The sequence below is a fragment of the Mobula birostris genome, chromosome 29 (assembly GCF_030028105.1).
Source record: "Mobula birostris isolate sMobBir1 chromosome 29, sMobBir1.hap1, whole genome shotgun sequence".
Classification (NCBI taxonomy): Eukaryota; Metazoa; Chordata; class Chondrichthyes; order Myliobatiformes; family Myliobatidae; genus Mobula; species Mobula birostris.
Genome location: NC_092398.1, coordinates 11,965,305 through 11,982,746, shown reverse-complemented (window position 1 = coordinate 11,982,746; position 17,442 = coordinate 11,965,305). Strand labels below are relative to the sequence as shown.

Here is a 17,442-nt window from a genome sequence, read left to right as displayed (position 1 = left end):
GCTTGTATTGTTTTCATTGTGTTCATGTGCTTTATACTGCATCTGCTCCAGAGTAACAATCGTTTTATTCTCCTTTACGCTAGTACTGAAGAATGGCAATAAACGAACTTGATTCAAAAACAACTCTGGATATATATAGCATATATAACTCCACCAGTTAAGTAATGTTAGCGCACAACAGTTAAATGATCTCATCCCAGGACGTCGACTACCTCTCGGATACTGCCTGACCTGCAACATCCAACATCCACCGAAGTGGTGTAATTGTTCCAAAGTTATTGGAGTTTGCAGATCTCTTGTAAGTATCTAGGTGGCCAAATTGGAAGTGGTGTTCCTCAAACTAGGCACATGAGAGTTTGACAGACCTGCATTAACAGAACTGTAACTTAACGTGCGAGACTGCAGCCACTGCCCCTACACACATCTTCTCCTACCTGCAAAATCCAGCGGTGGTGGAGCCGCTGTGAAGGAGGGAATAATCCTTGGCCATTTCTCCTCTTTAAGTCATCCATCTGTGAAGTAGGCTCAGTTTCCCTCTCCATTAATACAGTCTGATCTGCTGGGCACGTCCTACTGCCTTGGTATTAGCAGCATGTGGAATATTACCTTCGAACACCCCATTTGGCTCCCTTGTCCACTTGTTTCCCCCATTGCCCTCCCAATGCTGTCCCTCCTGCCAGCTATCCTTGCAAGAAGGGCGAGGGCTACACCGGGCGTACAGTTCCTTCCTCACTATCATTCAGGGCCCCAAGCAGTTCTTCCAGGTGAGGCGACACTTCACTGGCGAATCTGTTGGAGTCATCTACTGTATCTGATGCTCCTGGTGCAGCCTCCTCTATGCCAGTGAGACCCAACGTAGATTAGGGGAGTGTTTTGTTGAGCACCTTCGTTCCATGTAGGAGATTCCGCGGATGCTGGAAATGCAGGGCAACGCGCACAAAATGCTGGAGGAACTCAGCAAGTCAGGCAGCGCCTATGGAGATGAACAGTCGGCGTTGCAGTCGACCCTTCTTCAGGACTGGAAAGGAAGGGGAAAGATGTGAGAGGAGAAAAAAGGTGAGGGGAAGGGGGGAAGATAGCTGGAAGGTGATGGGTGAAGCCAAGCGGGTGTGGAAAGGCTGGAGAAGAAGGAAACTGACAGGAGAAGAGATTGGACTATGGGAGAAAGGGAAGGAGGAGGGGCACCAGGGGAAGGTGTACGTGATGAGGAGAAGAGGTAAGAGGGCAGGGTGGGGAATAGAAGAGGGAAAATTACTGGAAGGAGAAATCAATATTAATGCTATCAAACACCGTAGATGAGAATGAGGTGTAGCTCCTCCCTCCTGAGTGTGGCCTCCTGGTGGCCAAAAAGGAGGCCATGGACTGTTATATCGGAACGTGAATGGGTATAGGAAATGCGGTCCCTCCAATTTATGTCTGGTCTCACCAGTGTAGAGGGGGGTCACATTGGGAGGACCAGCTACAGTAGATGACACCAACAGGTGAAGTGTTGCCTCAGCTGAAAGGACTATTGGGGATCCTGAATGGAAGTAAGGGAGAAGGTGAATGGGTAGGTGTAGCACCTCTGTTGCTTGAGGGATATGTGCCAGGAGGGAGATTAGTAGGTAAGGACGAGTGGACGAGGGAATCATGGAGGGAGTGATTCCTGCGGAAAGCAAAGAGTTGGAAATCAGGTAGAGTTACGTTTGGTGGTAGGACCCCATTGAAGATGGTGGGAGTTGCGGAGAATAATGTGTTGGACGTGGAGGCTCATCGGGTGATAGGTGAGAACAGGAGGAGCTCTGTCCCTGTTAAGGTGGTGAGAAGAAAGGGTGAGCGCGGATGTTCGGGAAATGGAGGAGATGCGAGTGAGGGCAGCATCAATGGTGGAGGAAGGGCAACCCCATTCTTTGAAGGAGGAGGACATCTCTGATGTCCTGAAAATGAAAGCCTTATCCTGGGAACAGATGTGGTGGAGATGAGGGAACTGGAAAACGGGAATAGCATTTTTACAGGAGACAAGGTGGGAAGATGTATCATCAAGATAGCCGTGAGAATCAGTAGGCTTACAACAGATGTCTGTAGATAGTTTTGCTCATGAATTGGAGACAGAGAGGTCAAGAAAGAGGAGAGAGGTATCAGAAATGGACCAAGTGAATGTAAGAGTAGGGTGGAAGTTGAAGGCAAAGTTTATGAAATTGACGGGCTCAGCATGGGTTCATGAAGCAGCATCAGTGCAGTTGTCAATGTAGCACCGGAAGGGTTGCGAGGTATTACCAGGCAATGCTTGGAACAGGGACTGTTCTACGTAGCCAACGAAAAGGCAGGCATAGCTGGGGCCCTTGTGAGTACCCATGGCTACCCCCTGAGTTTGGAGAAAGTGGGAGGAACCGAAGGAGAAATCGGTGAGGGTGAGGACCAGTTCTGTCAGATGGAGGAGGGTGGTGATGGAGGGGAACTGAATAGGTCTTTTGTTGTGGAAGAAGCAGACAGATTCTTGATTGGGGGATAGAAGCGTATAGGGAGTGGACATCCTTGGTGAAAGTGAGGCGGCCAGGGCCAAGGAATTGAAAGTTGTTGAGGAAATGGAGAGCATATGAAATGTCACAATTGTAAGTGGCAAGGGATTGAACCAAGGGAGATAGAAAGGAGTCAGGGTATGCTGACATGAGTTCAGTGGGGCAGCAGCAGGCAGAGACAATGGGCCTACCCAGACAGCCGGGTTTGTGGATGTCGGGTAGGAGGTAGGAGTGAGCAAGGTGGGGTAAGAGAATTATGAGTTTGATGGTAGAGGACAGGAGTTTTCCAGAGTTGATGAGGTTGGTGATGCTGTGGGAGACAATTTGCTGATGGTTCGGAGTGAAGTCCTTTCCAAGGGGTAAGTAAGTGGAGGTGCTTGAGAACTGCTACCTGGCCTCAGCAAGGCAGGGGTCAGACTACCTCCCACACTACAACAGCACCCATTTTGTCTGTAGGTTTGATGGTAAGGTTGGGATTGGTGCAGAGAGAATGGCGGACAATGCGTTCGGAGGGGGTGGGTATGGCTGGATGAGGAGAGAGGAGTGCTGAAGTTGAGCCGGTTGATGTCTCGTCAGCAATGAGAGATGAAAAGATCCAGAGCGGGCTGAGAACCACAAGGAGGTGTCCAGGAAGAGGAGGAGCGTTGGAGGTGGGAGGAGGGGGTCCATCGGTGTGGGATGGGGAATTCTTGCCAAATAAGTAGGCTTGGAGATAGAGGCATGGTGGGCACAGGTGCCTGTGTGTTGATCTGCAGAATCATTTGTACTTCAGTCACAGATATCCATTCCTCTGCTACCTTTCCTCAATATAACATTATCTTTTCTTTAATCAGGTTTATTACCATTGACATATGTCGTGAAATTTGTCGTTTTGTGGCAGCTGTATGGTACAAGATATAAAAGTTAGAATAAATAAAATAGTTAGTGCAAAAGAGGAATAGTGAGGTACTGTTCATGGACCGTTCAAAAAATTATATTGGAGGAGAAGAAGCCCTTCCTCAAACATTGAGTGTGGGTCTCCACGCTCCTGTTCATCTTCCCTGATGGTAGAAAGAAGGGGATGAGCCAACTCTATTTTCTAAGGAAGCTGAGATCCTTCAATGTGTGCAGCAGGATGTTGGAGATCTTTTACCAGTCTGTTTTTAGCGAGTGCAGTCCTCTTTGCGGCTTTATGTTAGGGGAGCCGCATCGGTTTTGGTGATGCAAAAAGACAAAATAAACTCATCAAAAAGGCTGGATCCATCCTTGACTACAACCCGGTCTCTTTTGAGTTAGTGGTGGAGAGGAGGTCACTAAACAAACTGTTATCCATTATGGACAATCAGGCACATCCTCTCCATGACCTACTGAATAAACAGCGGAGCAACCTTTCAAACAGACTCCGCTGTCACAAGTCAGGAGAGCACACGTCAGTCCCCAGTGAGGGGTCCACGGTGGAAAAGGAGGTCCTCTGAGAAGCTGAAACCATGGAACGTGAAGCTGCTCTCCCTTTCCACCGTGGACCTCTCACTGAGGACTGGCGTGTGTTCTCCGGACTTTCCCTTCCCAAAGTCCAGACTCAATTTCATGGTCTTGCTATCATTGAGTACAAGGTTTTCGCTATGACACCACTCTACCAGTTGATCTATCTTACTCCTCCACACATCTTGTACAACACTGGCATCTATACAACAATGTGGAAAATTGTCCGATTCACAAGCTACAAGCTACAAGGCCCAATGTAGTGGAGTACTTTCCACTACAACAATTCTCAGTAACTTCACCACCAAGGACAATGCAGCCTGTTTGATTGGCAACCATCCATTTTCCTAAACATTTATTCCCTCCAACAATGGTGTAAAATGACCTCAATATGTGCCTTCTACAAAATGCACTTTATTTCCCCACCCAGGTTGCTTTGAATTGAATTGACTTTATTACATAGATCCTTCATTTACATGAGTAAAAATCTTTGTTACGTCTCCGTCTAAATGTGCAATGTGAAATTTATAGTAATTTATAATAAATAGTATGTACAACAGGACAGTCAATATAACATAGAAATACAGTTGTATCAGCATGAATTAATCAGTCTGATGGCCTGGTGGAAGAAGCTGTCCCGAAGCCTGTTGGTCCTGGTTTTTATGCTGCGATACCGTTTCCCGGATGGTAGCAGCTGGAACAGTGTGCAGTTGGGGTGACTCGAGTCCCCAATGATCCTTTGGGCCTTTTTAACACACCTGTCTTTGTAAATGTTCTGAATAGTGGGAAGTTCACATCTACAGATGCACTGGGCTGTCCGCACCTGCAGGGTCCTGCGACTGAGGGAAGCACAGTTCCCATACCCAGGCAGTGATGCAGCCAGTCAGGATGCTCTCAATTGTGCCCCTGTAGAAAGTTCTTAGGATTTGGGGGCCCATACCAAACTTCTTCAACCGTCTGAGGTTAAAGAGGCGCTGTTGTGCCTTTTTCACCACACAGCTGGTGTGTACAGATCAACCTCTCCCTCGAGCTGTTCACCCTCTCAACCCCAGGTCCATTGGTGTCTATAGGGGTCAGCCTGTCTTCATTCCTCCTGTAGTCCACAACCAGCTCCTTTGTTTTTGTGACACTGAGGGACAGTGCATTATAAACCTGTGACCTCTGTCAACAAGAAGAGCAAGGTCACGTGGAAACATCTGCAGGTTTCCCTTCCAAGTCCCATACTATCCTTGCTTGGAAATGCATACATCAATCAGGATGCTCTTTATCGACGACAGCTCAGCATTCAATAACATCAACCCCACAAAGTTAATCAATAAGCTCCAAGACCTTGGCCTCAATACCTCCTTGTACAATAGAATCCTGGATTTTCTCACTCGCAGACCCCAGTCAATTCGGATTGGCGATAACATCCCCTCCACAAGCTCCAGCCGCACAGGTGCACCACAAGGCTGTGTGCTTAGTTCCCTCCTCTACTCACTTTTCACCTATGACTGTGTGGCTAAGCACAGCTCCAATGCTGTACTTAAGTTTGCTGATAACACCATTGTCATTGGATGAACAAAAGGTGGTGATGAATCGCCATATAGGAGGGAAATTGAAAATCTGAGTGAGTGGTGTCATAACAGCAACCTCTTACTCAATGTTAATAATACCAAGGAGCTGATTATTGACTTCAGGAGAAGAAAACCATAGGTCCATGAGCTAGTCCTCATTGGAGGATCAGAAGTGGAGAGGGTTAGCAACTTTAAATTCCTCTGTATTATTATTTCAGAAGACCCGTCGTGGGCCCAGCACGTAACTGCAATTATGAAAAAAGCACAGCAGCACCTCAACTTCCTTAGGAGTTTGTGGAGATTTGGCATGGCATCTAAAACTTTGACTAGCTTCTATAGTGGGGAGTATATTGACTGGCTGCATCACAGCCAGGTATGGAAGCACCAAGCCCTCGAATGGAAAATCCTACAAAAAGTGGTGGATACAGCCCAGTCTATCACAGGTAAAGCCCTCCCAACCATTGAGCCATGTCGACATGAAACACTTTTGCAGGAAAGAAGCATCCATCATCAGCAACCCCCACCCTCCAGGCCAAGCTCTCTTCTCACTGCAGCCATCAGGAAGAAGGTACAGGAGCTTCAAAACTCGCACACCAGGTTCAGGAACGGTTACTACCTCTCAACTATTAGGCTCTTGAACCAAAGGGATAACTTCAATTAACTTCACTTGCCCCATCACAGAAATGTTCCCACAACCAATGGACTCATTTTCAAGGACTCTTCATGTTCTAGATATTTATTACTCATTTATTCATTATTATTATTTCTTACTTTTTGTAATTACATTTTGTTGTCTTCTGCACTCTGGTTGAACACCGTAGTTGGCAGTTTTTCATTGATTCTGATATAGTTATTATTCTATAGATTTATTGAGTATGCCCACAAGAAAATAGAGCTCCGTGTTGTACATGGTGACATATATGTACTTTGATAATAAAATTTACTTTGAACTTTGCTAGCTCTTTTCGAGAAAGTCGGCATGGTCTTGTTAGGGTAGGTCCAATCTCACAAATTTGAATGAGTTTTTTGAGGAAGTGGCAAAGATATTTGATGAAGGTAGGGCAATGTTGTCAAGTCCTTTTCTAGTCTAGATAAGAAGTTATGGATAAAGTGCAGTCATTTGATATTACTCAAAAGCTCAAAGTGTTTGCTGGAAGAGAATATTTCATTTTACAGTTGCTGATTATAGTCCCTATATTTTATTTGTAACCATATTGCATTCTGCAAGATACCTTTAATTTCTGCAGACTAATTGAGCTTATTTCTGTTCATTCTACACTTCAGAGCTGCCAACTAACTCTTTGTTCATTTTTGCTCTGCTTCATACTTTGTTTTGAAAATTACTTTACAGCCATTGATGCACTTTCTTTCCTGATGCTTAATATGAACATAGTAATTAATTTGTGTGAAACAGTCTGTTGCAAATTTCAATGCTATAGGAAAACAGTTAATTTGCTTTGTCACATTGATTGTGTCAACACCAGGTATGTTTCACCTTGGTGATTCAAAATTATTTTTTTTTTTTTAAAGGCTTGTGAGACCATGGATCTGCGCCTGGAAAGCCTTCACTCTCCAGGGCACGAGCCAGGGCAAGATTGTATGAAAGACCGGCAGTTGCCCATGCTGCAAGTCTCCCCTCTCCACGACACCGATGTTGTCCAAGGGAAGGGCATTAAGACCCGTACAGCTTGGCACCGGTGTCATCGCAGAGCACTGTGTGATTAAGTGCCTTGCTCAAGGACACAACACGTTCCCTCGGCTGGGGCTCGAACTTACGACCTTCAGGTTGCTAGTCCAATGCCTTAACCACTTGGCCACGTGCCCACACTGATTCAAAATACTGCTGTGACAACTTTGACTTTTAATTTTTTTTAATTTATTGAGATACAGAGCTGAGTAGATCCTTCTAGTCCTTTGAGCCAATCCCCAATTTAGTGCTAGCCTAATCACAGGGCAATTTACAATAATCAGTTAATTAACCCACCAACCAGTAGGTCTTTGGAATGTGGGAAGAAACTGGAGCTCCCGGAGAAAACCCACGCGGTCACGGGGAGAACGTACAAACTCCTTACAGGCAGTGGTGGGAATTGAACCTGGGTCGTCTGTACTGTAAACTGTTGTGCTAACCACTACATTACTGTGCCACCCCAGGGGGATGTAGGGCCTGAGATTGAACATCACATTTGAAATAAAGGATCTACGATAATGTATCACACTCTTTGTGTACTGAATTGAAAAGTCTAGGTTTTTGTTCTCAGGTATCTGTTTTGCAAATGGAAATCTAAGGAAGGAGAGTGCTGTCCACTGTTTTTGGAGCCATGTTGGCAAGGTCTCTGAGCAGTCAGATATGAAAGTCCATGTTTTGACCTCCAATTTTGTGCTCAGCAGAAGATATCAACGTGGCCAACAGTAAAGGTATGTCGGTAGATTTGTGGCTGGAGAGGAGAGAAGCAGCCATTTTGTGTGTGCGTGTGTGAGGTCAGAAAAGAATGGAGCTTGACGATGATCTTCAGATTTAAATAGTCTTCAAGCATCAATTTATACTCCTCCAAAAGGACCACAGCCTTGGTGTAGGGTTTGGAGGCTTGTGTGCCTCAATGACCTGGAGAGTTATGCTGACTGGAGGCAAGGCCCTTGTGGTTTGGCTTTTGGGAGGGTCACCCATGCCAAACGGGTCAAAGGGTAGAAGCCAGACTAAGAGCAGTCCACTGGTCCTCCAGGTTCGGGGGCTAACAATCATGACTGGTCAAAAAAAAACAATTGTTTAAGAAAACAGCAATGAAGAATTCTTTGTATTCAGAGATGGAGGACCTTCATTGCTGTCCTAAACGCCAACCGTGTAACAGGCAGGTGCTGTTAATTCAGGTTCAGGTGAGTTGGGGAAAAAATAGTAGCAATGTATAAGGCAAATAGAAGTGCATAGTAACAAATGAAATAACAATATGTTTAAAAATACTTATTCCAAAACCATTCTATCCGCCCATTGGATACTATTGTGACATCATAATAGAGCATTCTAATTCCGGGTCTTGTATTCTCTCTCTCAGGTACATCATAATGACTAAACAACTGTTATTTGAATTCAGACATTGATGGTGAAAACAGAGAGAGGTGAGTGATTAGAAATTTCCCTTAGAAGCTTGTACTATTAAACTTGTTTTGTCAGCAAGAAGCTAAGATACTAACATATAAATATGGAATTATGTAAAATTAATATATTAACTTAGATTGTTGAATTTTGAATTACTTCAAAAAGAGTATCTGAAAAAAGAAGGATCAGTGCTTGATTAGATGACGGAGAGACAAAAACAGGCAGTACATACAAAATGCTGGAGGAATTCAGCAGGCCAGGCAGCATCTAAGGAAAAGAGTACAGTCAATGTTTTGGGCGGATTCTCAGCTCGAAGGGTCTGAGACTGAAATGTCAACTGTTCTCTTTTTCACAGATGCTGCCTGGCCTGCTGAGTTCCTCCAGCATTTTGTGTGTGTGTGTTGTTTGGATTTCTAGCATCTGCAGATTTTCTCTTGTTTGTGACAAAAACAGGCGGCAGCTTTTCATGGGGAGAAGGGGCAGCAATGTTGACAAGGCATTACAGTATTGAAACGACGTCATATTTACCATTAATATAGTTTTCTTCTTCTGGGGTGTGGAACATAGGCCATTGCTGATCTCCTGTCTCCATCGTTCACAGTCGATGGTACAGTTCGAGTTCAGCGTCTCTGTAATGGCCTATTCCATGCAGTATCAGAAACAATCAATCAATCAATCAATAAATAACAGTTTCAGAATGTGGGAAAAGACATTTTAGCAGAAGTATGGCTATTGAATCTTAATATGGAAGGATGCAGAGGCTAAGAGGGTAGCTAGATTTCTAGACACAAAAGGCATCAATGGAAAATTGGTGCTGAGGTAAAGAATGTTCATTTTGGACGGCAGAGTGTTCTCTAAGGGCAAAAATGACCTCCGTTCTTGCTCTCTTTTTTCCCCCGTTTGTCATTTTAAATGGGATAGACTCAAACCGTATCTGTATTTCGAAAGAGCCATCTACCCCATTCCCCTGTAGGTACTACACTGACATTTACTGAACGTTATCCTGGTCATGACCTATCTAACAGAAGCAAGAGAAAAGAAAGTCCACTCTGCATCATCAGCAAAGCGGTAAAAGTGTTGTGAAACGTCATCTTCACAATTTGCTCACTGATTTTTAGTTTGGGTTTTGTCACAAGACCCAGCTTCAGATCTCGTCACAGCTTTTATCCAAAGAGGTGGAGTGAGAGTAACTGGCTTTGACATTGTACATTCTCCATATATCCCTGACAAGCACTATAAGAAGTTTATACATTTCAAATGGAACTCCTCTCATTTTTCTTAATGCTGGAAGCTAACCTGTCCTCACACAGCAAAGTTCAAAGTAAATACCTGCCTCCTCATACAACCCTGAGATTCACTTTTCCTGCGGGCATACCCAGCAAGTGGATAGATTAGTAATTATAACAGGATCAATGAAAGATCAACCAGAGTGCAGAAAACAAACTGTGCAAATGCAAAAAGAAGAAACGATAATATAAATAAGTAAAAAATAAGTATGGAGAACATGAGATGGAGTCCTTGAAAGTGAGTCCTTTGGTTGTGGGAACATTTCAGTGATAGATACGTGAGGTTGAGTAAGCTGCCCCCTTTAGTTCAAGAGCCTGATGGTTGAGGAGTCCCTGATGGCAGTCCGAGTCTTGAGATTCTTGTATCTTCTTGCTGATGGCAGCAATGAGAAGAGAGCACGTCTACCCCTCACCAAGTCCTGCTGACCAGCCCGAACCAGATCATGCTGATGATTCCCAGGCCTCTTTGTTCTTACTGCACACCTCAGTACCCTGCCATTCATATGAAGTGTATGGTCACGCACTTTGGTACAAGAAATGAAAGGGTTGGCTATTTTCTAAATGGAGAGAAAATACAAAAAATCTGAGGTGCAAAGGGACTTGGGAGTCCTTGTGCAGGTTTCTCTGAAGGTTAATTTGCATGTTGAGCCTGTGGTGAGGAAGGCAAATGCAATGTTAGCATTCATTTTAAGAAGTCTAGAATATAAAAGCAAGGATGTAATGTTGAGGCTTTATTTAGAACTGGTGAGGCCTCACTTGGAGTATTGTGAGCAGGTTTGAGCCCCGTATCTTAGAAAGGATATGCTGAAACTGGAGAGGGTTCAAAAGGGGTTCAGGAAAATGATTGCAAGATTGAATGGCTTGTATTATGAAGAGTGTTGATGGTTCTGGCCTGTATTCATGGGAATTTAGAAGAAAGGGATGATCTCATTAAAAACCTATTGAATGGTGAAAGGCCTTGATAGGGTGGATGTGGAGAGGATGTTTTCTATGGTGAGAGAGTCGAAGACTAGGGGACACAGCCTCAGAATAGAGGGGTGTCCTTTTAGAATGGAGATGAGGAGGGATTTCTTTAGCCAGAGAGTGGTGAATCTGTGGAATTCTTTTCCACAGGCAGTTGTGGAAGCCAAGTCTTTATGCATATTTATGGCAGAGCTTGGTAGATCTTTGACTGGTTGGGGCCTGAAGGGATATGGGGGGAAGGCAGGAGATTGGGGCTGAGAGGAAAATTGGATCAGCCATGGTAAAATAGTGGAGCAGACTTGATGGACCAAATGGCCTAATTCTGCTCCTGTATCTTATGGTCTAATCAAGAATCTACTAATCTCTACCTTAAACATACCTAATGACTTGGCCTCCACAGCCGCCTGTAGCAACAAGTTCCACAATTGCTATTATTTTAAAAATAAATGAGCAAAGGCCTTCATTCTTAATCTCCAACACTGTCTCTTATGACAATTGTAAACCAATTACTTTCTGAAGATCACAGCATTTTTGTTCTTTACTTCAGGTTTTCTGCGGTATCTTGTCCTTTGCTAAATTCTACTGGCAAGGTACACAGTTTGGGATCTGCGGTTGTTGGGGTTGGTGATATCCAGGATTAACTCCTCTGCTGTCAACTCGTCCTGTGGTCAGCACTGTGTCTCTCCTTTGGCCGAGGACCGTGAAGCCAAAAGAACAAGAAAGAATCAGTCTCGGCGCAATTCAGAATCCTTTAGCTCTTTAAATGGCCTTGGAAGACACAGTCCGTGGAACAAAGGTATGGTTTTGGGAGTGAGCAGATTGCTGGCTTCTCATTTGATCAAGGTGGCTGTTAGAGCCCAGACTCTCACATCATCTGCTGGGAGCAGAAGCAGGCATTCACGCTTCCCTTGTCCGTACAACAAAAGCAACCCTCTGCTCCCCAATGGGTGCATATCTCTAAAGAGCATTACAATAAAGTGAAAAAGGCAGAATACTGTGCAAATACATGGGGGGGGGGGGAAAGAATTGGGTTCATGCAGTCATAAGGCACTGGTTCACTACACAGTATTTTTAGTTCAGCGTTTACTCCTAAACTGGACGTATCGTGAGAAATGCGTTCCATGAATGTGGAAAACAGAATGCGCTTCTCCTTACGTTTTCAACAGGCACATTTGAAATAAAACACTGGTTAAAATGTTATTCCATCACAGCGCTAAGCAGTATTGCATCTGTATTGTACTGTCTCAGTGCTTTTATATTTGTGTGCTGTAGCACTTGTTTTATTTGCAGTTATTTTGTAAATAACACTATTCTTTGCATTTCTGGTCAGGTGCTAAATGCATTTCATTGGCTTTGTATCTGTACTCGGCACAATGACAATAAAGTTGAATCTAATCTGATCTGAAATGTCCAAGACAATTGCCCGTGGTTATACCTTGGCACACCAACTGATCTAATTAATTATTTAATAAAATAGCGTGGAATAGGCCCATCCAGCCTTTAGAGCTGCACTGGCCAACAACCCCTGACTTAATCCCATCCTAATCACAGGACAGTTTACAATGAGCAATTAACCTGTCAACCAGTATGTCTTTGGATTGTGGGAGGAGACCAGAGCACCCGGAGAAAACCCACACGGTCACGGGGAGAACATACAAACTCCTTACAGGCAGCGGCGGGAATTGAACCCGGGTCGCCTGTACTGTAAACCATTGTGCTGAGCACTATGCTACTGTGTCACTATTCTTGCCTTATTTGTGAGTATTGAATAATTATACAAAATTGATAAATTTTTGGAAACGAGATGTTGATATGTTTTAATCCTTAGAACAACAAATCTCGGCTATATGTTTTTGGTATTTTGGGAGAATGTAAGAGTGTTAGCTTTCCCTAGAAATCACAAAAGCAAAAAATTTTCAGTATCTTGTTCCAGTAATAAATACATGAGAAATCCTAGCAGGAGACCAATGAAATGTGTTCAAAACTGGGGCCTTCATAGGCCTGTTGGTGTTACTCCATAATTATGGGAATTGCATGTTTTCTGGAGAGAAATGGCAAGTGTGTCACAAAGTATTTCATACAATTGTCCATCTAGGGTGACCGCGGAGACAAATCCATACACGCGCGCGCGCACACGCACACGAGAGAGAGGGAGAAATACACACACACGTATCAAAGTATGTACAGTATATGTCACCATATACAACCCTGAGATTGGTTTTCTTGCAGGCATTTAGAAGAAAGTGAAGAAATACATTAGAATTTATAAAAACTACAGAAACGAGGACTGACAACTAGTCAATTTGCAAACGAAGACAAATTTTGCAAATAAAAGACATAAAAATAAATAATAATACTGAGAACATGAGTTGTAGGGTCCTTGAAAGTGAGTCTGTAGGTTGTGGAATCAGTTCAGACTACTCTGCACTGCATCAATAAATAAGATTGTTACAGCTAAATGGAACATTTATTTTCATTTAAAGAATATTTGCTTGATGTGTTGGTTAACCAAGAGGGTGATTAGAAACTGAAACACTGCCTGAAGGATGATGGCGGCAGGGCCTCTCACAACACTGAGAAATTGTTTGACAAGCACTTGAATCATTAAGGCAATGAAGGCAAATACACTGTGCACTGGTAAATAGGATTAATGTAGCTAGCCCCCCACCCATTCATTCTAGCATAATCCCCTTTCCTTCTTAAGGCTGATTTATAGTTGTGCATACCAGCTTACGCCGTAGCCTACACAAGTGGGCTATGCCGTTGTGAGCATTTATACTTGTACGTTGGTGTGTCTGCGTTGCTCTGCATTTCGGGCACATACACGTATGTGCACGACACGTATTCACACGTCAGGCATGCGCACACACCTGCCCGTGCAAGGCTTCATGGTCATGGTAGTCTTTCTTGGGGTAAACAAGTTTAAAGTGAGCGTCTTCTTTCGTAAAAGCGAAATGTGTCCTCCATAATTTCGGAGGTCTGTAAAGCTTTATGGAAAGCATTGCAGCCAGAGTTCCTTCCCTGCCCTTCAGTCGCCCAATGGGAAGCTACTGCAGTGTAGGAGGAAATGTGATGCTACCAAGCGGACCAATCACAGTTGTTGCGATTTGCGGTCTGCGTTGCCGCGACACGTAGGTACATTTTGGCAGAGGTGCACGTCAGGCTACGGCGTAAGGATCCGCGTAGGCACTGCGTAGGGTTCGCGGCTATGCTGTACCTACGGCGTCGATTTGACGCACAAGTATAAATCTGCCTTTAGTCCTGAAGAAGGGTCTCGGCCCAAAACTTCGACAGTTTATTCGTTTCCATAGATGCTGCCTGGCCTGCTGAGTTTCTGCAGCATTTTGGGTGTTGTGCCTCGACCGGTAAGCCTTCTTTACTACCCTATCAAAGTGTCCGGCAATTTTTCAGTTCCTTGGACCCCAAGGACACTCCGTAAACCATTTCTCTTAAGGGTCCTGCCATTAGCTGTGCACTTAATTTTGATGGAAGCGAGGGTTGTCCACAATGCTCTGCAGCCTCCTTCGATCCTGCACGCTGGAGCCCCACAATACCAGGTGGTGATGCAGCCAGTCAGAATGTTCTCCGCTGCCCGGCGGTAGAAATTTGCGGGAGTCTTTGGTGATATACCAAAATCTCCTCGAAGCTTCTAATGAATTCCCGCTGCTGTCTGTCAGGAGTTTGTACATACTGCCCATGACTGCGTGGGTTTCTTCCAGGTGCTCTGGTTTCCTCCCACGGTCCAAAGACGTATCTATTGGTAGGTTAATTGCTTATTGTAAATTGTCCCATGAATAGGCTAGGAATAAATCTGAATATTGCTGGGCGGCATGGTTCAAAGGGCCAGAAGGACCTATCCACACTGTATCTTGATAAGTAGTAAATAAAAAAACAACTTAGCAAAAAACTAATCCATGTTGGTTTGCATTTTCCTAGACTATCCTGCTGAATTTGCTGAACTGCATGCTGGTATTCTACACAGTCTATTACTTGTTTGCAAGTGTCTGCTTTGGAGCATTTGGGTAAGACATATTGTCACCGTTACAGTGGCATGCAAAAGTTTGGGCACCCCTGGTCAAAATTTCTGTTACTGTGAATAGTTAAGTGAGTAGAAGATGAACTGATCTCCAAAACTCATAAAATTAAAGATGAAACATTCTTTTCAACATTTTAAGCAAGATTAGTGTATTATTTTTGTTTTGTACAATTTTAGAATTAAAAAAAGGAAAGGAGCACCATGCAAAAGTTTGGGCACCTCAAGAGATTTGAGCTCTCCGATAACTTTTACCACGGTCTTAGACCTTAATTAGCTTGTTAGGGTTATGGCTAACAAGTCATAGTTAGGAAAGTCCAGGTGATGAAAATTTCAAAGCTTTATAAATACCCTGACTCCTCAAACCTTGTCCCAACAATCAGCAGCCATGGGCTCCTCTAAGCAGCTGCCTAGCAATCTGAAAATTAAAATAAATGATGCCCACAAAGCAGCAGAAGGCTATAAGAAGATAGCAAAGCGTTTTCAGGTAGCCATTTCCTCAGTTTGTAACGTAATTAAGAAATGGTAGTTAACAGGAACGCTGGAGGTCAAGTTGAGGACTGGAAGACCAAGAAAACTTTCTGAGAGAACTGCTCGTAGGATTGCTAGAAAGGCAAATCAAAACCCCTGTTTGACTGCAAAAGACCTTCAGAAAGATTTAGCAGACTCTGGAGTGGTGGTTCACTGTTCTACTGTGCAGCGACACCTGCACAAATATGACCTTCATGGAAGAGTCATCAGAAGAAAATCTTCCCTGCGTCCTCACCACAAAATTCAGGGTCAGAAGTTTGCAAAGGAATATCTAAACAAGCCTGATGCATTTTGGAAACAAGCCCTGACGAAGTTAAAATAGAACTTATTGGCCGCAATGAGAAAAGGTATGTTTGGAGAAAAGGTGCAGAATTTCATGAAAAGAACACCTCTCCAACTGTTAAGCACAGGGGTGGATCGATCATGCTTTGGGCTTGCGTTGCAGCCAGTGGCATGGGGAACATTTCACTGGTAGAGATTTAATTAAATACCAGCAAATTCTGGAGCAAACATCACACCATCTGTAAGAAAGCTGAAGATGAAAAGAGGTTGGCTTCTACAACAGGATAATGATCCTAAACACACCTCAAAATCCACAATGGACTACCACAAGAGGCGCAAGCTGAAGGTTTTCCCATGGCCCTCACAGTCCTCCGACCTAAACATTATCGAACATCTGTGGATAGACCTCAAAAGAGCAGTGCATTCAAGACAGCCCGAGAATCTCACAGAACCAGAAGCCTTTTGCAAGGAATAATGGGTAAAAATCCCCCAAACAAGAATTGAAGGTCTCTCAGCTGGCTACAGAAAGTGTTTACAAACTGTGATACTTGCCAAAGGGAGTGTTACTAAGTACTGACCGTGCAGGGTGCCCAAACTTTTGCTTCAGGCCCTTTTCCTTTTTTGTTATCTTGAAACTGTAAAAGTGGAGATGCTGGTAGTGTTGGTTGTGTTGCGATGGGTGGAGAAAGCTAGACAAGTCAAAGTGTTGATATGCTCAGATTCATCCTCAGTTCTAGCAAGTTTAAGGTCTTTTCAGTCAAACAGTCAGCAAGATGTACTTTATGAAGTTCTTCAGTCAGTCACAAGAATTGCAAATCAAGGAGGTCAGGTAAAATTTCTATGGGTTCCAGTACATGTAGGGGTGAAGGGGAATGAGAGGGTGGATGAGTTGGCAAAGAGGCCGTTGGAAAGAAAGAAAATATAGAAATGCACATTTGTATCAGTAAAGCAGAGGTTAAGTGTGTAATCTGGGAAAAAAAATCAACCAAATGTGGCAAGAAAGATGGGAAAGGGAGGGGAAAGGGAGGCATTTATATCAAATACAGAAAAGTGTTGCAGGTACTGGGGTAGGTGGTGGATACAGAAGAGAGGAGACTGTGTGGACTAGGTTAAGGCTGGGGCACTGTGCATTAAACAAAACATTGAAAATGATGGGGAAACACCAGACAGGATTGTGTGAGGAATGTCAGGAAGAGGAGTCAGTAGAACATGTAGTTCTGAGTTGCAGGAAGTATGGGATACAGAGAGAGATGATGAGAATTAATCTAAGGGAATTGGGGGTGCAGGAATTCACATTAAGAGGGTTGCTGGGCATGGGTGAGAGAGCACAGGTCAGGGTATTTTTAGCTTTCTTAAGGGGTACAGGGGTTTTTTATAGGATATGATGGATAAGCAGGAATAGGGTACCAGGATGGCCAAAGATAGGAAGATAAAGTGTAGGTTAGGGTGTGTGTGTGTGTGTGTGTGTGTGAGAGAGAATCCAAACATAACTTTCTCGATCAGAATGGGAATGGGGTATGGTTTCAGTAAGGCCTCTGACAAGGTCCTACATGGAGGACAGGTCCAAAAAGTTACAGTCCATGGCATCTCAGGAAATTTGGCAAATTGGATCCAAAATAAACTTGGCAATGGAGAGATTGTGAAACAATGCCTCTGATTGGTTTTATTCCACAGAGATCAGTGCTGGGACCCGTGCTGCCTTATATAAAAATGAGACACATGTTCAATAAGTTTGCAGTTG

General features: G+C 43.9%; 1 protein-coding gene across 7 annotated transcripts in view; it reads left to right on the top strand.

Moving 5' to 3' along the window:
• Positions 1 to 17,442, top strand: part of LOC140190239 (putative transmembrane protein 244) — a 30,756-nt gene that overhangs the window by 1,341 nt on the left and 11,973 nt on the right. For 2 of the 7 annotated variants that reach the window (XR_011883563.1, XM_072246805.1), the window contains exons 2-7: positions 84 to 298; positions 5,734 to 6,083; positions 7,774 to 7,930; positions 8,563 to 8,626; positions 11,403 to 11,651; positions 14,792 to 14,877. Coding sequence is in view for 1 of the 7 variants with exons in the window: in XM_072246805.1 (XP_072102906.1) it covers positions 11,619 to 11,651; positions 14,792 to 14,877 (119 nt within the window). In the remaining 6 variants the exon portion in view is untranslated. Of the gene's footprint in view, positions 1 to 83; positions 299 to 5,733; positions 6,084 to 7,045; positions 7,301 to 7,759; positions 7,931 to 8,562; positions 8,627 to 11,402; positions 11,652 to 14,791; positions 14,878 to 17,442 lie in introns of all 7 variants that reach the window. The other 5 variants (XR_011883567.1, XR_011883564.1, XR_011883565.1 and 2 more) reach the window with 5 other exon arrangements.